Below are 15510 nucleotides of genomic sequence, written 5' to 3' on the forward strand. Positions count from 1 at the left end.
AGCCTCCAGGTGCGGCGTTGGCTTTTCTTTTAATTTTCGGCGAATTTTCGATTAAAAAGGTTTTTAAAAAACAAAATTTAAAATAAATTCCAAACTTCTCATTTAAATGGCTTTTGAAAGAGCTTTCCCGGCCACAACAGCCACGCGCCGCTGTTGCTGCTGCTGCTGCTGCAGCAGCCGCAAGGTCACGCCTCAACCCCGCGCAGCAGCATTTATTTCTTCTTGTCGCTGCATTTCATTTTACTTTTATTTATTTTAATTTTATTTTGTTTTTATTTCTTTTTTGTTTTATTTTAAGTTCAAAAGAAGGAAAAGCGAGGACTTCTGGCGTTGCAAACCCTAAACCCTAAACCCTAAACCCTAAACCCTAAACCCTCAACGCCAACGCATTTACCACATTCCCCCCCAAGGCTTCCTCCGTGGGTTTTGCTGCTCCATTTGCTCCTTTATTTCTTCTCTTTTATTTAAAGAGGAGAAATAAATCTTTTAAATAATAAATCTTTTAAAATAATAAACCTTTTTAGTTGAAATGTAAATAAAAAAAGAGCAGCAGCAAACCTGCAGCTGCTCCACCGGAGAATGCCCCAAAGTGAGAAGCTACACCAGCTGCACCTGCTGCAGGTGCTGCAGCTGTTGCTGCTGCTGCAGCAGCAGCTGCTGCTGCAGCAGCAGACGGCGGGCCCCCCTAAACTTGATTGTTTAGGGCCCCCAAAAAGGTACACTTGCATTTATTGAAAGTTAAATATATTCGCATTTATTAGAAGTCAAAAAGTCTAAAAATAAATAACAAAACTACTCTAATAACTTCTAAAAGACCCTTTTTGCTGCTGAGGGGCCCCTTTGGGGGCCCCCTGGGGGGCCCCCGCAGCAAAGTTAGGGGATTTAATTCTAAAGGGGCCCCCAATTCTGCTGTGGGGCCCCACACCCTCTTTGGGGGCCCCCTGTGCCCTCCTGGGGGCCCCCAGCTGCTCTCTAGCTGCACTTCTGCTGCTGCTGCTGCTGCTGCTGCTTTTAAATGAAAAAGAATTGGAAGCAAATTAGTAGTTGAGGAAAAAAGAAAATTTAATTCGAGGAAGGGAGAAGCAGAGCTGTACATACACTGGGAGCAGTAAAAAAAAGCAGCAAAAATGAAATTAAACTTAATTTTTTTAATTTTTTTTTACTGGCAGTAAATATAAGATTAAAAATTAATTTTATTTTATTTTATTTCTTTTCATTGTCGAAACAATTCGAATAAATGCAGCAGATGGAAATTTAAATTGTTTATTTATTATTTATTTTAATTATCATTTTCCTTTATTTTATTTGTCTTTATTTTTGTTTTTATTTTTATTCTGAATTGTCTCGGAATGCCACAAATGCCTTTTTGCTGCTTCTTCAGAAAATAAATTTTTATTTTTTACTTTTTTTGCGGAAAGCCGAAAAGATGGAAAAGAGAAAAAGAAAGAAACAAAAGAACAAAAGAAATCCAATTAAATGCAAATAAATATCTTTTATCTTTTTTATAACAGCAAAAAGACACAAGCAATTCAAAAGAAAAAGCAGTATAGGAAGCAGCAGCAGCAGCAGCTGCTGCCGCTGCTGCTGTTGCTGCTGCTGCTGCTGCTGCAGGTGTACAGACACCTGGGGCATGGGTGGCTTACGAAACGCGCAGTGCGGTCCACTTGCATTCATTTATAACTTGCGATTTAAAATAAACAAACAAATAAACAATAAATAATATTTATTTATTATTTATTCCTTATTAATCCTTTGTTTTAATTCCCCAGCAGCAGCAGCAGCTCGCGCGAGTGCGCGAAGCGCAGCAGCAGCAGCGGCGCGCAGCAGCAGCAGCGGCGCGCAGCAGCAGCAGCGGGAAAGCAGCAGCAAACGCGAAACTAAGTGGAAATAAAAGCAATTGAAGATTTAATTACTTTTAATTCTTCAATTTGACAAATAATTGAAGAATTTAATTCCAAAAATCCCAAAAAGCTGCTAAGAAAGCTCCCCCATGAGGCAGGTCTTGTCAGAGCTGGCCGAAGCCACAATGGGCTCCAGCGGGTGCAGATGAGCCTAATTCAGAGCGCAATTTATTTTAATTTAATTTAATTTAATTAATTTAATTTAATTATTTGAATTAAATCCTTTAATCCAATTAAAACTCTAAAATGCGAAGAAGCCGCTAAAATAAAAGCCCAAGATGCAGCAGCAGCAGCAGCAGCAGCAACGCAGCAGTAGTAGTTGCAGCAGCAATAGCAGCAGCAGTAGCCGCGCAGAAGTAACGCAGCAACGCCAGTAACAGCAGCAGCAGCAGCAGCAGCAGCAACCCTTACATCGTTAACCGATCCTGTGTGGCCTGGCAGGCGATAAATCAGCTGCTTCGTGCTGCTGCTGCTGCTGCTGTTGCTGCTGCCAATTGTCTCCAAATCCCAAATGCAAACGCAGCGGTCTGAAGAGCCTGCAACGGCGTAGCTGCCGTCGCAGCTAAAGTGCACCCGTAGCAGCTGCTTCTCAAAGTTGTGCTGAGGCACAGCAGCAGCAGCAGCAGCAGCAGCAAGTGCAGCAGCAGCAGCAGCAGCAAACAGCAAGTGTGGCAGCAGCAGCAAGTGAAGCGATCCCAACAGCAACTGCATCACCCACAGCTGCAGCAGCAATTGCCGCAGCAGCATGAACAACTGCAGCTGCAAATGCACCAGCAGCAACAGAACACGAATAGCAGCAGCGAAAAATTGCAGCAGCAAGAGCAGAAGCAGCAGCAGCAAATGCTGCAGCAGCAAGAGCAGCAGCAGCAAGCGCACCATGGCCCCTCTCAGAACTGCCTTTTGTCTCTTCTGCCCCGCCAGAAAAGGCTGCACATCCCATAAACGAACCTACAGCAGCAGCAGCAGCAGCAGCAGCAGCAGCACAGCAAGAGCAGCATTCCACAAGCGATGACCGCAGCAGCACATTCAGCAGCAATAGCAGCGATAGCAGCATCAGAAAAAACAGCAGCGGCAGCAACAAGAACAGAAACAGCAGCAGCAGCAACAAGAGCAGCGACAGCGACAAGAGCAGCAGACGCAGCAGCAGCAATAGCAGCACCAGTAGCACCAAGAGCAGCAGCGGCAACAACAGAATAACGGAAAAGCAACAGCAACAACAACAGCAACAGCACTGCAGCAGCAGCACTGCCGCATCAGCAGCACCAACAGCACCGCATCAGCAGCATTGCAGCAGCAGCAGCAGCACTGCAGCAGCAGCGTTGCAGCATCCCTTCCGCAGCAGCACTGCGGCACCGCTTCCGCAGCAGCACTGCAGCAGCATCGCAGCATCACTTCCGCAGCAGCACTGCAGCACTGCAGCACTGTAGCACAGCAGCAGCAGCGGCAGCAGCAGCAGCAGCAGCAGCAGCAGCAGCAGCAGCAGCAGCAGCAGCAGCAGCAGCAGCAGCAGCAGCAGCAGCAGCAGCAGCAGCAGCAGCAGCAGCAGCAGCAGCACCGTGTGGTCCATGCCGTTGCTGAGCAGGTGGGTGCCGTCGGGGTGTATGTCCAGCCCAGTGACGGAGTCGAGGTGGCCCTCGAGGACGGCGGAGGGGCGCATGCCGCTGCGGAGGTCAAATTCCTGAAAAAAAGGAGTTTTGGAGATCTTTTTTTTGCAAAATGCATTTCAAAAGCTGCTCTTTCCGTTTCCAACCTCCAAAGCGCTCTCCCAGACCCGCGTCCCGCAAAAAACCAGCTCCCAACTCCCCAAACTCGCGGAGATACGCCCCCAAACCCTAAACCCTAAACCCTAAACCCTAAACCCTAAACCCTGAACCCTACTTGGATTGTGTTGTCCAGAGACCCCGCAAACACGCGGCACCCCACGCCGTCCAGCGCCACAGACAGAATCTGCCACCACAAACCCCAAACCCTAAACCCTAAACCCTAAACCCTAAACCCTAAACCCTAAACTCCAGCTTTCCGCAAGACACCAGCCTCTCCTGCCGTCCTTCTCTTCCCCCTGAAGAGCAGTTTAGGGATGTCTAGGGTTTAGCGCCCAGGGCTTTCTAGGGTTTAGGGTTTAGGGTTTTCCAGGGTTCGCGGTTTGGCGATTCCTAGGGTTTAGGGTTTAGGGCTTAGGGTTTAGGGTTTAGGGTTTACCTGGTAGTGGTGCTGGGCCTTGAGGACGCACTTGCGAACCCTCAAGTCCCAAACCCTCGCAGTGCCATCATCGCCCCCAGAAGCCAGCAGCTGCTTCGTGCTGTAGCTGCTGCTGCCTGTGGAGAAGAAGTAGCTTTTGCTGCTGCTGCTGCTGCTGCTGCTGCTGCTGCTGCTGCTGCTGCTGCTGGGGGGGGGGCGGGCGTCGGGGTCGGGTTCGGCGGCGTCGCGGAGCGCGGGGGCGGCGTCTGCTGCTGCTGCTGCTGCTGCTGCTGCTGCTGCTGCTGCTGGGGCGGCGCCCGCTGCAGCAGCAGCAGCAGCAGCGTGTCCGTACACCGGAACTGGAGAAGTTGTCCGCAATCCAAAAACACTTATTGCATTCACAACTGACAAATGTCCTTTTAATTTCCGAATTCTTTCTCCAGTTTCCAAGTCCCAAATGGCCAGACTTTCGTCCGCACTTGCGGTGTACAGACGCCTGCGCAACACGCCCCTGCTGCTGCTGCTGCTGCTGCTGCTGCAGCGGCGAAGCCCGCGCTGCTGCTGCTGCCGCAGCGCAGCAGCTGCTGCTGCAGCCACCAAGCCCCCACGCCCAGGCCCTCCGCGCCCGCCTCGCCTGCAGCTCAGGGCCTAGGGCCTGGGGCCTAGGGTTTAGGGTTTAGGGTTTAGGGTTTAGGGTTTAGGGTTTGGCTCACGTGCTGTCGTCGTTCCAGGCCAAGTCGAGAATGGCGCTTTTGTGGCCCCGCAGCTGCACCCAGCTGCGGGGCTCTCCGTAGACATTATAAATCACTAAAACAAACAAACAAATAAATAAATAAATAAATAAATAAATAAATAAATAATTGTTTAATTGTTTAATTAATTAGTTGTTTGTTTGCTGCTTCGTTAACGGCGCTTTTACACCAGAAAAAACGGTTTCAAAACAGATAAGTTGCTGCCAGCAGCAGCAGCAGCAGCAGCAGCAACCAAAAGCAAATTAACTAATTATTATTTCATTTATTTTTATTTATTTATTTATTTGTTTATTTATTTATTTATTTATTATTATTTATTATATATTATTTATTTATTTATCTATTTATTTAGTTTATTATTTATTTCTCACAGACAGTTCTATCCGCTCCAGCTGTTGCCACATTTCGGCCGTCAGCAGAAAAGCGAACAGCATACAACTCCCCCTGCAGCAGCAGCAGCAGCAGCAGCAGCAGCAGCAGCAGCAGCAGTAGCAGCAGCAGCAGCGGGAGTAAAGCTGCAGGGAGAGCTGCAGCGGCAGCAGCAGCGGGAATCGAGCTGCACAGAGAGCAGCAGCAGCAGCAGCAGGGATGGGGCGGCATGGCGGCTTGCAGCAGCAACGGGATCGAAGCAGCAGCAACAGCAGCAGCAGCAACGGCTGCTGCTGCTGTTGCTGCTGCTGCTGCTGCTGCTGTTTACTTACTGTGTGCCCAGTGAGGCGAAGCGTCGGGGCCTCGAGGTTTGAAGTCCTCTCTATAGCCTGCAGCAGAAAAACCCTAAGCCCTAACTTTGAATCTAAACCCTAAACCCTAAACCCTAAACCCCAGGCCCCCAAGACTAGGACTTCGGCGTTAGGGTTTACCGAGGGTTTAGGGTTTAGGGTTTAGGGTGAAGCCTGAGGCTTTGGAGTTTGGCAGCAGCACTAGGGTTTGCTTCAGGCCCAAGCCTAGGGTTTTGAATTGCTGCTGAGAAGGGTTTAGGGTTTAGGGTTTAGGGTTTAGGGTTTGGGGTTGGCATACATCCTGTTCTTGCTTCGCCGGTGCGATAGCTGTTGAATCGGCCCCTCTTGGGGCTGCAGCAACGAGCGACATTACTGCTGCTACTGCTGCTGCTGCTGCTGCTGGTGCTGCTGTGGCTGTTGCTGCTGCTGCTGCTTCTGTAGAAGAGCTGCTGCAATCCCTGATTTTAGTGTTGCTGGTTTTGCGGCTGCAGCAGCTGCTGCTGCTTCTATCCCTAAATGCTGGTTTGCTGCTGCAGCGGCAGCAGCAACAGTAGCGGCCGCAGCGGCAGCAGCAACAGCGGCAGCAGTAGCGGCAGCTGCCAGCCTAGCCAAAAGGATTATATAAAAGTCCCTAAAGTAAATAAATAACAATTTAAAAGCTGCAGGAAAAGGTTTCGAGAGCAGCAGGGCCCCGCATGCAGGGGCAGCAGCAGCAGCCGCTGCTGCTGCTGCGGCGGCTGCTGCTGCTGCAGCAGCTGCAGCCTCGTTGCTGCTGCTGCTGCTGCTGCTTTAATTATTCAAATGTCTTTTACCATTTTCTACTTTATTTAAGTGTTAATTAATTCAAAATCTTTCCTTTTGGCTTGCTGCTGCAGGAGCTGCCTATACACAGCAGCGTCCACAACTGACACAGCTGCTCTCGTTGGCTTTGAGGTGTACGTACACCTGAGTCTACTTCGGGGTTTTCTTTTTCTTTTCATTTTTCTTTTTTATTAATTTCTTTCTTAAGAGATTCCGGGCCTTTGCGAAGCTCCCCTGGCTTTTCTTCCACCCCTGCTGCTGCTGTTGCCGTCGCAGCAGCAGCAGCAACAGCAGCAGCAGCAGCAGCAGCAGCAGCAGCAGCAGCAGCGTCTGCAGCAGCAGCAGCAGCAGCTGTCCCCCCACCAGAGCCGCAGGCGCTACACGCCGAGCGCCTCCCTCCCTCCCGCAACACCACGCAACCCAGCAGCAGCAGCAGCAACAGCAGCAGCAGCAGCAACTGCAGCAGCAGCAGCAGGATGGAGGATCCTTTGCCTTCGCCGGGCACCACTTTGCTGCTGGTGCTCACTGGCTGCTTGATGGCGGGCTTGGGAGAAACAATTTGCTACTTTTTGGTTTATTCAAAAGAAGAATTCAAAAAGCTCCGAGACGAAAGCAGCAAACTCTGGAGGGAGTTCTACGGTGCGCCCTGCTGCTGCTGCTGCTGCTGCTGCCAATTTCGGGCCTGCTGCTGCTGCTGCTGCTGCCGATTTCGGGCCTGCTGCTGCTGTTGCTGCTGCCAATTGCGGGCCTGCTGCTGCTGCTGCTGCTGCCGGTGGTGATGGGGGTGCTGATTGCTGAAGATGCTGCTGCTGTTGCTCTGTGTGCTGTTGCTGCTGTTGCTGGGAGTGTTGCTGCTGCTGCTCGTGCTGCTGCTGGTGGTGTTTTCGTGCCTGCTGCTGCTGTTTGTTTGCTGCTGCTTCCGCTGCTGCGGTTTCGCTGTTGCTGCTGCGGCTTTTTGCTGTTGTTGCTGCTGCTACTAATTCAGGCGCTGCGGCTGCCGCTGCTGGTGCTATTTGCCGCTGCTGCTCCCTTTGCTGCTGCTGCTGCTATTTGCTGCTGCTGCTGCTGCTGCTGCTGCTGCTGGGGGGAGCATGCCTCCCCAGCAGCTGGAACAAGGCGCTTTCGAATCCTCTTTTCTCTCCCCCCCCTGCCATTAATAAATAACAATCATTATCTATTTATCTATTCATTTATTCGTTTATTTATTTGCTGCTGCTGCTGCTGCTGCTGCAGCAATTGAGGGAGAATGCGCAGCAGGCGCTGAGGGCCGCTACGCGGGGCGGGCGGGGCGGGCGGCCACAGCGCTGCAGACGAAAATTCAAAAGAAGACAAAGTTCGAGTTTTTATTTTTAATTTTTTAAATTCTTTTTATTCCTTTTTGATTCTTTTTGATTCTTTTTAATTCTTTTATTTGCTTCTTTTCATTTCTCGTTTATTCTCCTTTTATCCCGTTTTTATTCGACCCATTTAAACCCACTTTTCGCCAGCTTCAGCCTGCTTCCTCTGCTGCTGCGGTGCTGCTGCTGCTGCAGCAGCAGCAGCAGCAGCTGCTGCTGCTGCTCTTGCTGCGCCCTGTGCTTATCCGAGTGTCTTGCTTCTCCTTCGCCTCGCAATTTATTTTTTATTTTATTTTATTTTATTTTATTTTATCTTCATTTTCTTTTGAAGTTCTTTGTTATTCTTTTGAGTGCTGCTCTTCATTTGCCTCTTTCCCGTTCTTCTCACGCCTGCGGCTGTCCCCGCTGCTGCTGCTGCTGCTGCTGCTGCTGCTGCAGGGCGATGAACGCGCTGAAGCAAAAAGGGTACATGGGCATTGGTTTGCTGCTGCTGCTGCTGATGCCTGCTGTTCATTCTTACTTCGGAGGATCTCCAGGAGCAATAAGTCCATTTCCTCTTTTCTTTCCCCTTTCGATGTTTCAGCACTCCAGTGCAGCAGCAGCAGACCCCGCAGCAGCAGCAGCAGCAGCAGACCCCGCTGCAGCAGCAGACCCCGCAGCTGCAGCAGCAGCTGCTGCTGCTGCTGCACCAGGGCCCCCCCTCTGCAGCACTTCTGCTGTCTTCATGCTCAGCATGCTTCTCTTCAAGACGCAGCTGCAGGCGCTGTTGGGGTGAGCTAGTGCTTTTGCTGCTGCTGCTGCTGCTGCTGCTGCTTCAATTGCTGCTGCTGCTTCGGCTGCCGCTGCCGCTGCTGCTGCTACTGTTTAACTTCTCATTTCGCTGCTGTTGCTGCTACTGTTTAATTTCTCCCCTTGCTGCTGCTGCTGCTACTGTTTAATGTCTCCTTTTGCTGCTGCTGCTGCTGCTTCTTTCTAGTTTATTTACCTTTAATTGTTTTGCTGTTTGTTCTGCAGCGTGAACTCCCCCGCGAGTCTGCAGCAGCAAGCTGCTTTTGCTGCAGCAGGCAACAACAGCTAAGCAGCACTGGGAGGAGCAAAATGGTTTTTGAAAACAATGAAAAGAAAAGAATTGAAAAAGACTTTTTAAATATTTAATTAAAAGGCAAAAGTCAAAATAAACCCTCAGCAAAAGACGGAGCCAGCGGGCCCCTAATGGCTCCCAGCAGCAGCAGCAGCAGCAGCAGCAGCAGCAGCTTCAGCAGCAGCTTCAGCAGCAGCAGCAGCAGCAGCGGCAGCAGCAGCAGCAGCAGCTGCAGCAGCAGCAGCTGCAGCAGCAGCGGCAGCAGCAGCAGCAGCAGCTGCAGCAGCAGCAGCAGCAGCAGCATTGTTGCGATTCGTTACTTAAGCTCGGATACCTGGTGGTCTGTTGTAGTCGAGCGCTTTCTCTGCTTCTCTTCCTAGCTTCCAACACGCAGCAGCAGCAGCAGCAACAGCAGCAGCAGCCGCTGCTCTTGCTGCTAGCTTTGCTGCTGGTGGTGTTGCTGCTGCAGCTGCCTCAGCAGCGGTCGCTGAAGTCGCTGGCGCTGCGGCTGGTGGAGCTGTTGCCGCTATAACTAGACCCAGCAGCAGCAACAGCAGCAGCAGCAGCAACAGCAGCAGCAACAGCAACAGCAGATCCGTTTGTTTGCTGCCAGCTGGACTCTTGTATTTTCTTTCTTTGAAAGAACTGGACTTGGGCTGATAACACCAAATAGTAATTAATTCAAATTAATAGTCCGCAGCAGCTGCTGCAACAGTTCCTGCTGCTGCTGCAGTTGCAGCTGCAGCTGCTGCTGCAGAAGTTCCTGCTGCTGCTGCAACAGTTCCTGCTGCTGCTGCAGTTCCTGCTGCAGCTGCTGCTGCAACAGTTGCCGCTGCTGCTGCAGTCCCTGCTGCAGCTGCTACTGCAACAGTTGCCGCTGCTGCTGTTCCTGCTGCAGCTGCTGCTGCAGCAGTTGCCGCTGCTGCTGCAGTTCACGCTGCAGCTGCTGCTGTTACTGCTGCAGCTGCTGCTGCGACAGTTGCTGCTGCTGCAGCAGCAGCAGCAGCAGCAGATCCACTTCCCCTACAGCTGCGCCCGTTGCCCCGTGTTGAGTCTTTGAACTCAAATGGAAATAAATAAATAAATAAATAAATAATTAAATTGAACAAATGCGTTTGTGCAGCGGCCAGTCCTCTCGCTGGCACTGCACGCTGCAGTAGAACGACTTGCTGCACCTGCTGCACTTCTTCAGCGGCAGGTCCTGCGGAAGCAAAAGAATTGCAAAAACAAACAAATAATGCACCATTTTGAATTAAATGCAAAATTAATTATTTATTTTCCACTCTTTTGCTTTTTATTTCCTTTTTTCCGGTCCATTTGCTCTTTCCGGCGACGCCCGCGGCCCCGGAGCTGCCTGTACACCCCAGCAGCTGTACGTACACCCCAAACTCCCACCTCTTTTCCGCAGTTTTCGCACTTCGGCTTCCGCGGCGCTGAAAACAAAACGCAAATACTTCTCCGCAAACCAAATGCTGCTGCTGCTGCTGCTGCTGCTGTTGCTGCTGCTGCTGCTGCTGCTGCTGTTGCTGCTGCTGCTGCTTGCGCATGCCTGCGTCCTTTTGGCATTTCTGGGACTATTATTTTGCAGCTGCTGAAGGCCCTCTGATTCTACTTTTGAATTAAGGCACTATTACTACAATTGCTGCTGCTGTTGCTGCTGCTGCTGCTGTTGCTGCTGCTGCTGCTGCTGCTGCGCGCACCCTCCTCAGGCTTGGCGGCCCCGGACTGCTGCTGCAGCAGCTGCATCGTTGCCTGTGTCTCGCTCCATCTGCAGCAGCAAATGAGCAGCAGCAGCAAACCAACAACTTTGCCATTCAATTACTTATCATTATTTATTTATTTATTTATTGTTTATTATTATTTATTTATTTGTTTATTGTTTATTTATTTATTTATTTATTTATTTATTTATTTTGTTACCTGCCCGTGGCCTCTGGGGGGTTTTTCATAAGTTCTTCGAAATCCTTCAAAGTCAAATTTTGTCTTTCAAACTTTTCTTCATCGTCATAAACCAGAGACAAGAAGCAGTCGCCTCGAATGTCTGCAGCAGCAGCAGCGGCAGCAGCAGCAGCGGCAGCAGCAGCAGCGGCAGCTGGGGTGAGGCTTGGAGCCCGCTAGAGCAAGTGGCAGCAGTTGCAGCAGCAGCCCACGGGTCTGCAGCAGCAGCAGCAGCAGCAGCACTTCATAGATTTGCAGGAGCAGCAGAAGCAGCAGCAATTCTTAGGTGCACAGCAGCAGCAGCAGAGCGCACAGCAGCAGCAGCAGAGGGCACAGCAGCAGCAGCAAAAGAAGCCGCGCTGCGGCGACGAAGCTGTAACAGCGCGTCCACCGGCGCCGCCGCAGCAGCAGCAGCAGCAGGTGTACAAACACCAGCAGCAGCAGCAGCAGCAGCAGGTGTACATACACCGCAGCACCTGTGGAGCAGATGCGGGAAGCTCTGGCGTTCTTGGGAATGTCTTTAATTCTTCCGACGCTGTCGATGTAAGCATTAATTCCTTTAAAATTGTTGGCCTTCGTCGGCAGCGTCAGCGGGATTATCTGCGCAGCAGCAGCAGGGTTTAGGGTTTAGGGTTTAGGGATTAGGGTTTGGCGGGGGCGCGCGGGGGCGGCGCAGCAGCAGCAGCAAGAGCCGCGGCTCCAACTGAAATCCCCGCGGCGCACCAGCAGCAGCAACAGCAACGAAAACAATAACAGCAGTAGCAGCAGCAGCAGCAGCAGCAGCAGCAGGAGTTACCTGGTAGTTCTGGGAGGAGCCCTGGAGGACTCGCTCGAGGCCCTGGTCGTCGATCTTTCCCTCGGCCTTCTTTTTGAGTTCTTGGCGGAAGTTGTCGAAGTTTTTTTTATTTAAACAATTAATTTTTTCATTATTTAAATGAGTTTTCAAAAGATCTCGAAAAGAAGCTTCTTTTCCCTTGAAGATCAGCTCCTGCACGGGCTTGTCGATGTCGTACGGAATCAGCAGAAACTTGAATTCCGCGTGTTCCACCTCGTCCAGCGACATTCTGCGGAGTTAATTCAAAAAATGAACAAATAAAAGAAAATTAAAACTTATTTCTCCACTTTCAAAGAGAAAAAAGACGAAAAATCCCAGAAAACGAACAAAAATGAACCGGAGGCAGCCGCCGCAGACTGCGCGCGCGCACACGCCAGGTGTACATACACCCCAGCAACACCGCCAGCCACACCCGAAGCACCCAACGAAACTGCAGTTTTTTTTAAATTGAATTAAATTTGTCTTTCAAATATAAAACTTTACTCTTTTCGAGACTCTGAAGGGAAAAACAGAAGAACAAACCCGCAAACTGGGGGCTGCATGCAAGCGAGGCCCCTGAGGTACCCGGGGGGCCCCTGGGGGCCCCCCCAGTACCCCACTGCTCATTTCACTTGTTCTCTTTGTCCTGTTTTATTCCAACAAGAATTTGAATTCTTTTAATTCATTTAAAATGACCTGACGGCTTTCCCCGCAGGCTTCGGTTCCAGGCTTGAAACCGGGTGTACGTACACCCGAACAGCCCCAGCAGGGCCCCCACCGCAGCAGCAAACAGCTTTTCCCTCCACTTCTTTGGCCCTCCAAAGCAGCAGCAAAACAAACCCTTTCCCCCTTCTCATGCAGCGCAGCAGACACCAAGACCCAGCAGGGGGCCCCCCAGAGGGGCCCCCCAAGGGGCCCCCGGGGGGGCCCCCCGGGGGGCCCCCTGGGGGGGCCCCTGGGGGGCCCCCCGAGGGGGGCCCCCTGGGTTTGAGCGAAGCGCTGGACTTGGCGCTGGGAAGTGGTCGGGGGAAAGTGCTGCAGGTGGTGAATATGAGCAGCATAGTTTTGCTGCTGCTGTGTCTTTATTTGTTTTATTTGGCTTTTGAAGATTCTTTTGTTTTCAATTTAGTTGCGGGCTTTTTGCTGCTGCTGCTCGCCTTCCTCGCCGTCTTCAACTGGTGCGCCGCCCCCCTGCTGCTGCTGCTGCTGCTGTTCTTGCTGCTGCTGCTGCTGTTCTTGCTGCTGCTGCTGCTGTTCTTGCTGCTGCTGCGGCTGAGCGAGGGGCTTTTCGTTTGGGGCGTTCTTCTGTGTGCTGAGGTGTACATACACCCGAGAGGCTCAAGTGCTGCCGGGTGTTTGCAAAAGAATTTAATTTTATCAAAAGAATTTAATTTTATTGAAAGAGTTTAATTTAGTTTAAATTTAATTTATTTTTGTCTTCTTTTGCATGCGTTTAGGACAATGAGGCTTTTAGACGCACAGGAAAAGGAGCGGGGTCAGACAAACCCTAAACCCTAAACCCTAAACCCTCGGAAGTCGAAAGGGCTGGAGGAAAGGGGGAGGAAAGAAAACCTCTTTTGTGTTTCTGTTTTTGTCTTTTCTTCAGGATCAAATGATGAAAGCAGCAAAGACAAATACAGCTGACTGCTTTGTCTTTAGGGTTTAGGGTTTAGGGTTTAGGGTTTAGGGTTTGGAGGAGGCGGGGGCGTGTGAACGAACTGCAATAATAAACTTTTTGCTTTTATTCCTTTTTGTCTCAGTCACTATTTACTTTCTTTTTTTGCTGCCCCCACTTCTATTAAATTTAAAATACATATTATTTAATATTTAGAGAAATATAAATGTCAAATATTATCAAATATTATTAAATATTATTTAATATTATTTAATATTATTAAATAATATGATTTCTCATATTTTATTTGAAAGGTTTAAAGAAGAGACACACTAACAAAGAAACAAAAAGCGTCAGGCGAAAGCTCGCAACGCTCAGCTAATTTGCTGCTGCTGCTGCTGTTGCTGCTGCTGTTGCTGCTGCTGCTGCTGCTGTTGCTGCTGGGGCTCCGCCTCTGCAGCCTGTTTGGCTGCGGATGGGAATCGCCAGTGGGAGATGAGGGGGGCCTCGATGTGGAGGTTTTCTCTGGAGGAAAATAAAATGAAATAAAGAAAAAGAAATGAATAAAAATAGATTTAAAACGAAATAAAGGGAAAACAAATAGTTGAAATGAAATAAATAAAAGCATGCATGCGTTTCCCACCTCGCGTACTTCGCCGCTGCCGTGCTCAGCCTCTGCAGGCCACAAAATTTCTCGTTCGCATAAGGTGAATTTAATTCTGTTTTTTAATCGTTTTAATTATTTTTAAGTTAATTTTATCAAATTGTTTTATATTTATTTTTATTTCAAAGAAATTGAGCGGGATTAAGCCCTTAATTCTGGCTGCGCCGGCGAGCGAGCCAGTGGTCTGGCCGCGGCTGCGCGGAGGCGCTTTGGGTGGAGAAGAAATGGACCTTCTTCGTTGTTTCATTTTCAAAATGAATTTAAATTAATTTAATTCATTTTATTATTTCAATTTAAACAAAAGTGACTCACTGAGCCTTCACAGAGCCAGTCGAGCGGCTGCAGCTTCTGGGTGGCTTTCAAGTGCGCTGTACAGACACCTGCGGTGTACGCGCACATGCCGGGCTGTCTGCGGATTCGTTTTGGTGAATTATAATTCACAAAAGATTTATTTCAATTTTAAATTCAAATAATTCTTTTTTATTGTATTTTATTGCATTTTTCGTTTTCTCACTGAAGCAGCTGGTGATAGGCCAAGTAAGTTATGGGCAGCGGGGCGGGGAAGGCGGTTTCTGCATGCAAAGTGAATTTCAGGTCGAAAAAGTTGAATAATGGAATATTTCAAAGAATAAAATAATCCAAAAAATAAAATAAACATTTAAAAATGCAAAATAAAGCTCGGAAGATGAAAACAAATGCTGCATGCAAAAAAGAAAATCCGAAAAACTGAAACAATTACCTTGAAGCCGCTGGAGCAGAGCCAGGAGAAGAGCCGCTGCAAAGACAGAACTTAAAAGCCCTTTCTGATTTATTTACTTATTTACATTAAATGTATTTATTGTTTTATTATTTATTTATTTATTTATTTATTTATTCATTTATTTGTCTTCTTTTGTTTGCAAAGACTTCAGCAGTACCTGCAGCAGCAAAGGAGTGGCAGCAGAGAACGTCGACTTCCATTCTGGCGGAGTTTGAAATTGAAATAAAACAAAAATTAATTAAATCCATTTGTTTAATTAATTAATCAATTAATTCCATTTGTTTAATTAATTAATTAATTAATTCTACTCGTTAAATGAATTAATCAAATCTTTTTAAAAGATTAAGAAAGAATTAAAATCAAATTTCCTTTTCTTGCCTTTCTAAAGATTGGCTCCAGACACTCAGCGGAAGAACAGCAGCGGCAGAAAGGCCCACCGCAACAACCAAGCAGCGCCTCGTGTGCATCTGCAGCAGCAGCAGCAGCAGCAGCAGCAGCAGCAGCAGCAGCAGCAAGGAGGGTGTGAGTTTGTGGGGTTTGTTTTGAAGTGGGAATTGGCCGCACCGAGAGCTCCAGGAGTTTCTTCTGCAGCATCCTCGTGTCTGCAGCAGCAGCAACCACGAAGCAGCTGCAGCAGCAGCAGCAGCAGCAGCAGTGGTCTCAGTTCCTTTTTGCTGCTGCAGCGCTTCTCACCTAAAAGACACATCCAGCAGCAAGTGTGGGGCGCCGACGGCCTGTGCAAGTTGGGGTGTACGTACACCTCAGATGCCGGGCAAATTATTATTTTGAATTAAAAACTATTAATTGTTTATTATTTAATTATTATTGTTTGCTTTTTGTTTCTATTCTCACCAACAAGCCAGGCTCAATCAGCTGCAGCTGCTGCTGCTGCTGCTGCTGCTGAAGCCTGGCTTGGTGGAAAGAATAGAAACAAAAAGCAAACAATAATA

At 49.1% G+C, this 15510-nt stretch overlaps 4 protein-coding genes across 4 annotated transcripts in view; 1 reads left to right on the forward strand and 3 right to left on the reverse strand.

Annotated features, from left to right (window-relative positions):
* Positions 1–1974: 1974 nt before the first annotated feature.
* On the reverse strand, positions 1975–5920 carry ETH_00007685 (Whole genome shotgun assembly, reference scaffold old set, scaffold scaffold_9, related; the record flags this gene model as incomplete). The annotated part of the gene is made up of 10 exons (XM_013374020.1): positions 1975–2052; positions 2313–2501; positions 2778–2849; positions 3457–3579; positions 3780–3848; positions 4101–4713; positions 4793–4886; positions 5203–5275; positions 5533–5589; positions 5849–5920. The coding sequence occupies 10 exons, from the start codon at positions 5918–5920 to the stop codon at positions 1975–1977; spliced, it is 1440 nt and encodes a 479-aa protein (XP_013229474.1).
* A 907-nt stretch (positions 5921–6827) lies between these two features.
* Positions 6828–8766, forward strand: ETH_00007690 (uncharacterized protein; the record flags this gene model as incomplete). Its single annotated transcript, XM_013374021.1, has 4 exons — positions 6828–6990; positions 7585–7684; positions 8127–8459; positions 8703–8766. 4 exons carry the CDS (start codon positions 6828–6830, stop codon positions 8764–8766), a joined length of 660 nt encoding a protein of 219 aa, XP_013229475.1.
* Positions 8767–9865: 1099 nt separating this feature from the next.
* Positions 9866–11770, reverse strand: ETH_00007695 (zinc finger MYND domain-containing protein, putative; the record flags this gene model as incomplete). Its single annotated transcript, XM_013374022.1, has 6 exons — positions 9866–9970; positions 10165–10202; positions 10470–10537; positions 10690–10810; positions 11184–11307; positions 11504–11770. The coding sequence occupies 6 exons, from the start codon at positions 11768–11770 to the stop codon at positions 9866–9868; spliced, it is 723 nt and encodes a 240-aa protein (XP_013229476.1).
* Positions 11771–12646: 876 nt separating this feature from the next.
* Positions 12647–15510, reverse strand: part of ETH_00007700 (uncharacterized protein) — a gene marked incomplete at both ends in the record, with an annotated part of 8459 nt that continues 5595 nt past the window's right edge. Inside the window, 4 exons of the mRNA XM_013374023.1 lie at positions 12647–12833; positions 13780–13811; positions 14113–14180; positions 15125–15162. Coding sequence (XP_013229477.1) covers positions 12647–12833; positions 13780–13811; positions 14113–14180; positions 15125–15162 — 325 coding nt within the window. The remainder of the gene's footprint in view (positions 12834–13779; positions 13812–14112; positions 14181–15124; positions 15163–15510) is intronic.

Source organism: Eimeria tenella, genomic scaffold, assembly GCF_000499545.2.
Source record: "Eimeria tenella Houghton genomic scaffold, Eth_scaff19, whole genome shotgun sequence".
Classification (NCBI taxonomy): domain Eukaryota; phylum Apicomplexa; class Conoidasida; order Eucoccidiorida; family Eimeriidae; genus Eimeria; species Eimeria tenella.